Below are 4,029 nucleotides of genomic sequence, written 5' to 3' on the forward strand. Positions count from 1 at the left end.
ATATGATGAATGTAATTTCTAAGAGCTGATCATTGTCCGTGACAATTTAAGAGAGAATTCTGATTCTGATGTTTCAACGGGAAGATAAGTCTTAATCAAAGTCTCTAAATTACAAACTACACGTAATACGACAAATTATTCTCACTCTTCCTCTTCTGAGGTGGTTGTCGAGTTCACATCATCACTCACCATTCATAGTATATGCAAGTTTCATTTGGTTTCTTTTAAAGTTGGAATGATTATATATAACATAATTAGGCTGTTGAATGGGTAGAACATACTTCCCCTCTGGTGAGTGCAGCCATTCTAAGTAGTTGGAGCCGTGGCCGCTTGAGGGCGGCACCTCTCGGGTTGTGGCGTGGAGGTGCCTGTGCTCGCCAGGGAGCAGCAGGTTGGTTGCTAGAACGCCTTGAAAGAAGACCTAGAAGACCTAGAACGCCTAGAAAGTGTGGAACAGTGAGGAACGTGAGAAGACTGAGCGTGTGTAGGCGTGTGGTGTTGGCGTCACGCAGGAAGCATACAAATGGAAACTGGTTGCTGTACATTAAGTTACATTAAGAAGTGTTTAAATACAGTCCGTGGTGTTGCTCAGCGCACAACATTTTTTGGTCCTCCGGGCCGGATATCAGTAAAACTGTGCAACTAATCTAAACGATTTTGCAAGCGTGGCAATGTGCATTGTTCTCGTTATCCAACGAAACAAAGGGCCGCAGTGACGCACTGCCAACAGCCGTGACCGCCGTGACCTGGTAAGTACAGTCTGGTTCAAAATCACAAAACTTCCTTCGTATTTCCTGGGCTAACATGGATAACAATCAGAAACGTGCCTTGATCAAGAAACGAGCAGTCATCAAATTACGCGTGACTCGTCTAAGCTCCTTTGTAATTGCGTGGGAAGTCGGTGGCAATCTGAACGAAATCAAGGTTAGGAGACGGCTACTGTGCAGCCTAGTGGATGAGTACAATGAGGTACAATTACAGCTGGAAATCGACGCACCTGAGGATGGATCGCACGAAACCGACAGGGCAGCTTTCGATGATTTGTGCCTAGAGCTCAAAGCGAAAATGGAAACCTTATTGTGCACCAAACCCCCTTCTCCGCCCCTATCTGTCAATAATGAAAGTGTGATCAATAATACCATAGTGAAACTTCCAACGATTTCCCTACCTAAATTCAGTGGTGCATTGTAAGAGTTCATGCATTTCTACGACACATTTGTAGCATTGATTATTAGTAATGATGTGCTCACAGACATTCAGAAATATTATTACTTATTATCATGCCTCTCTGGAGAGCCACACCATCTCATAGAAAATTTGCCTGTATCTCAAGACAAATTTAAGGTTGCGTGGGACTTGATCCGTGGTCATTACCATAATCCGCGGCTCATCTCAGATCTACATATCAAGGAATTAATGACTTTGCCAAATACAAGGCACGATTCTCCTAATGAGCTGCGGTTACTAATCAATCAACTCTGCAGCAACTTAAATGCAGTGGAGGCTTTGAAAATCGAAACACCGTTACACGAAATCGTACTGTCCCACTTGGTATTGGAGCGCATCAGTCTAAATCTTAGGAAGCAGTGGGAGAATAGTAGTTCAAGCAAAGTGTACCCCAGCCTGAAGGACCTAATTAAGTTTCTGGAGAGTAACTGCCAGACCCTGGAAATCGTCTCATCTAACAAGACTGCTGCGGGATCCCAGGAGGACTTGAAACGTGGGACAAGCTTGAGACGACAGCGACGATCCTTTGTCACCATGTCCCCCCCCCGTCCGTTATGCACGTCTTCGCACAGTCTGTACAAGTGCGTGAAATTCAAGAACCTGAGCGTCAGTAGCCGCATCAGCCTTGTAATGTCGTCAAGAATCAACTATAAAGGATGGGAATTGCCCACCGACATTCCTCTCGCAGATCCGCACTTCTGCCAACCAAGGGCCGTAGATCTACTGCTAGGTGCAACTGTATTTTTTGAAGTGTTGAGGCAGGAACAGCAATCTAGGCAGGGCCACCGAACACTCCAGAATACTCAATTTGGTTGGGTCTTGGCAGGATGTATACGTGCACATTACGTGGGACAATGGAAGACGGCAACAACCTCATTGTTAACCACAACTCACGACTTGCATGCACAAGTGGAACGATTCTGGCTGCAAGAATAATTGACGACACGCCACCAGTCCAAGGAAGAGAGCATGTGTGAAGAGCATTTCACAAACTCTGTTACCCATGATGATGCAGGCAGATTCAGAGTGAGGCTACCCTTATGGCAAGACGGAGAACTTGGGGACTCCCTTGCCACTGCTAGCCAGAACTTTGGATACATGGAAAGGCGATTACTGAGAAACCCAGATTTGAAGAATGAGTATGTCAAGTTTATGGATGAGTACCTGCGACTGGGGCACATGGAACTCATCGACCCTACTGACCAGCATCGGTCTTGCTATTACATGCCTCATCATGCGGTAGTAAAGAATACAAGCAGCACTACCAAGGTTAGAGTAGTCTTTAACACGTTAGCAAAAACCACCTCGTCACTCTCGCTGAATGATTTGATGATGGTAGGACCAACCATCCAGCAGGATATGTTCTCCATAGTATTACGCTTTCACACACATAGGTATGCATTGACTGCAGACGTGGAGAAAATGTACCGACAGATTCAAGTGCATGAGGACGACGGAGACCTCCAGAGAATCGTGTGGCGAAGTCATCCCAGTCAACGGTTGGAAACCTACTGTCTGACCACAGTAACTTACGGAACTGCTGCAGCTCCTTTTCTGGCAACACGATGCTTATTACAGGTGGTGCTTGACAGTCAACGTACGCAACCGACTGCAGCTGAAGTAATTAAGAATGACTTCTATGTCGACGACCTGCTCACAGGAACGGACGCTGTTAGTGAAGCTATCCAGCTCTGTGACGACGTCACATCATTGCTCAAGAGTGGAGGGTTCCCTATTCAGAAGTGGCGATCCAACAGTCTAGACATTTTGGAGGCCATTCCAGCCACACTTCAGGAGACACAGGGACCTTGCAATCTTCCTCTTGACGAGGGTGCAGTGAAGACTCTTGGACTGCACTGGTATCCCAGTAGTGACTTGTTCCAATTCAGCGTGGTGGACAGCAGACACAAGAATGTGACATGGACGAAGAGAATGGTGCTGGCTAATGTAGCGTCCATATACGACCTGTTGGGATTACTAGGACCTGTCATCATACAGTGTAAGTTATTCATTCAAACCCTTTGGCAACGACAGCTGGATTGGGACTCGAGATTGCCTTCAGAACTTGCCACGCGGTGGGAGGAAATTCATCAACGGCTGCCTGATCTCAACAGGATTAGTATACCCAGAAGAATCACAGCAGATTGCACAAGCATCACTGACTTCATGGCTTTGCCGGTGCCTCAGAAAGAGCCTACGGGTCGTGTGTCTATCTACGTTCCGTAAGCCCAAACAGAACCACCACACTTCATCTGTTATCTTCGAAATCAAGAGTGGCACTATTGAAGCAGGTGTCACTCCCAAGACTGGAGCTGAACGCCGCCCTTCTTTTAAGCCAGTTAGTAGATAAGGTGCATAGGGCCCTCAACCTACAAATTGTTCAACGCTTTTACTGGACGGACTCCACAGTTGTTTTAGCCTGGATAGCTGGGTGCTCGTCAACTTGGAAAACATATGTGGCCAACAGTCGCGGAGATCCAACGGCTAATCACTTACCGAGCTTGGAGACATGTCGCATCACAGGACAACTCTGCGGACATCATCTCCAGAGGAACGGACCCACGACGACTTCAAGGCAATCAGCTATGTTGGGCGGGACCTTCCTGGCTAAGCAAGGATCCCTCCTCCTGGCCAGCACAGCCCCCAGCAGATCCCAAGAAGGTTCCTGAACGGAGAGGAGTAAAGCTATGCTGCATCACCGTCTATTCAGAGATAGAATCCTTATTCGAACGATTCTCCAGTTGGGCAAAATTACAAGTTCCTCTACAAGCTGAAACAAGGTGCAGCATCAGGCCGGCACGG

At 47.1% G+C, this 4,029-nt stretch overlaps 1 protein-coding gene across 1 annotated transcript; it reads left to right on the forward strand.

The window, feature by feature from the left end:
- The first annotated feature begins 2,196 nt into the window (after positions 1–2,196).
- Positions 2,197–3,453, forward strand: LOC111875099. The gene has a single exon (XM_023871162.1). The coding sequence runs from the start codon at positions 2,197–2,199 to the stop codon at positions 3,451–3,453; it is 1,257 nt and encodes a 418-aa protein (XP_023726930.1).
- Positions 3,454–4,029: the final 576 nt, after the last annotated feature.

This window comes from Cryptotermes secundus, unplaced genomic scaffold, assembly GCF_002891405.2.
Source record: "Cryptotermes secundus unplaced genomic scaffold, Csec_1.0 scaffold3294, whole genome shotgun sequence".
NCBI classification, from domain to species: Eukaryota; Metazoa; Arthropoda; class Insecta; order Blattodea; family Kalotermitidae; genus Cryptotermes; species Cryptotermes secundus.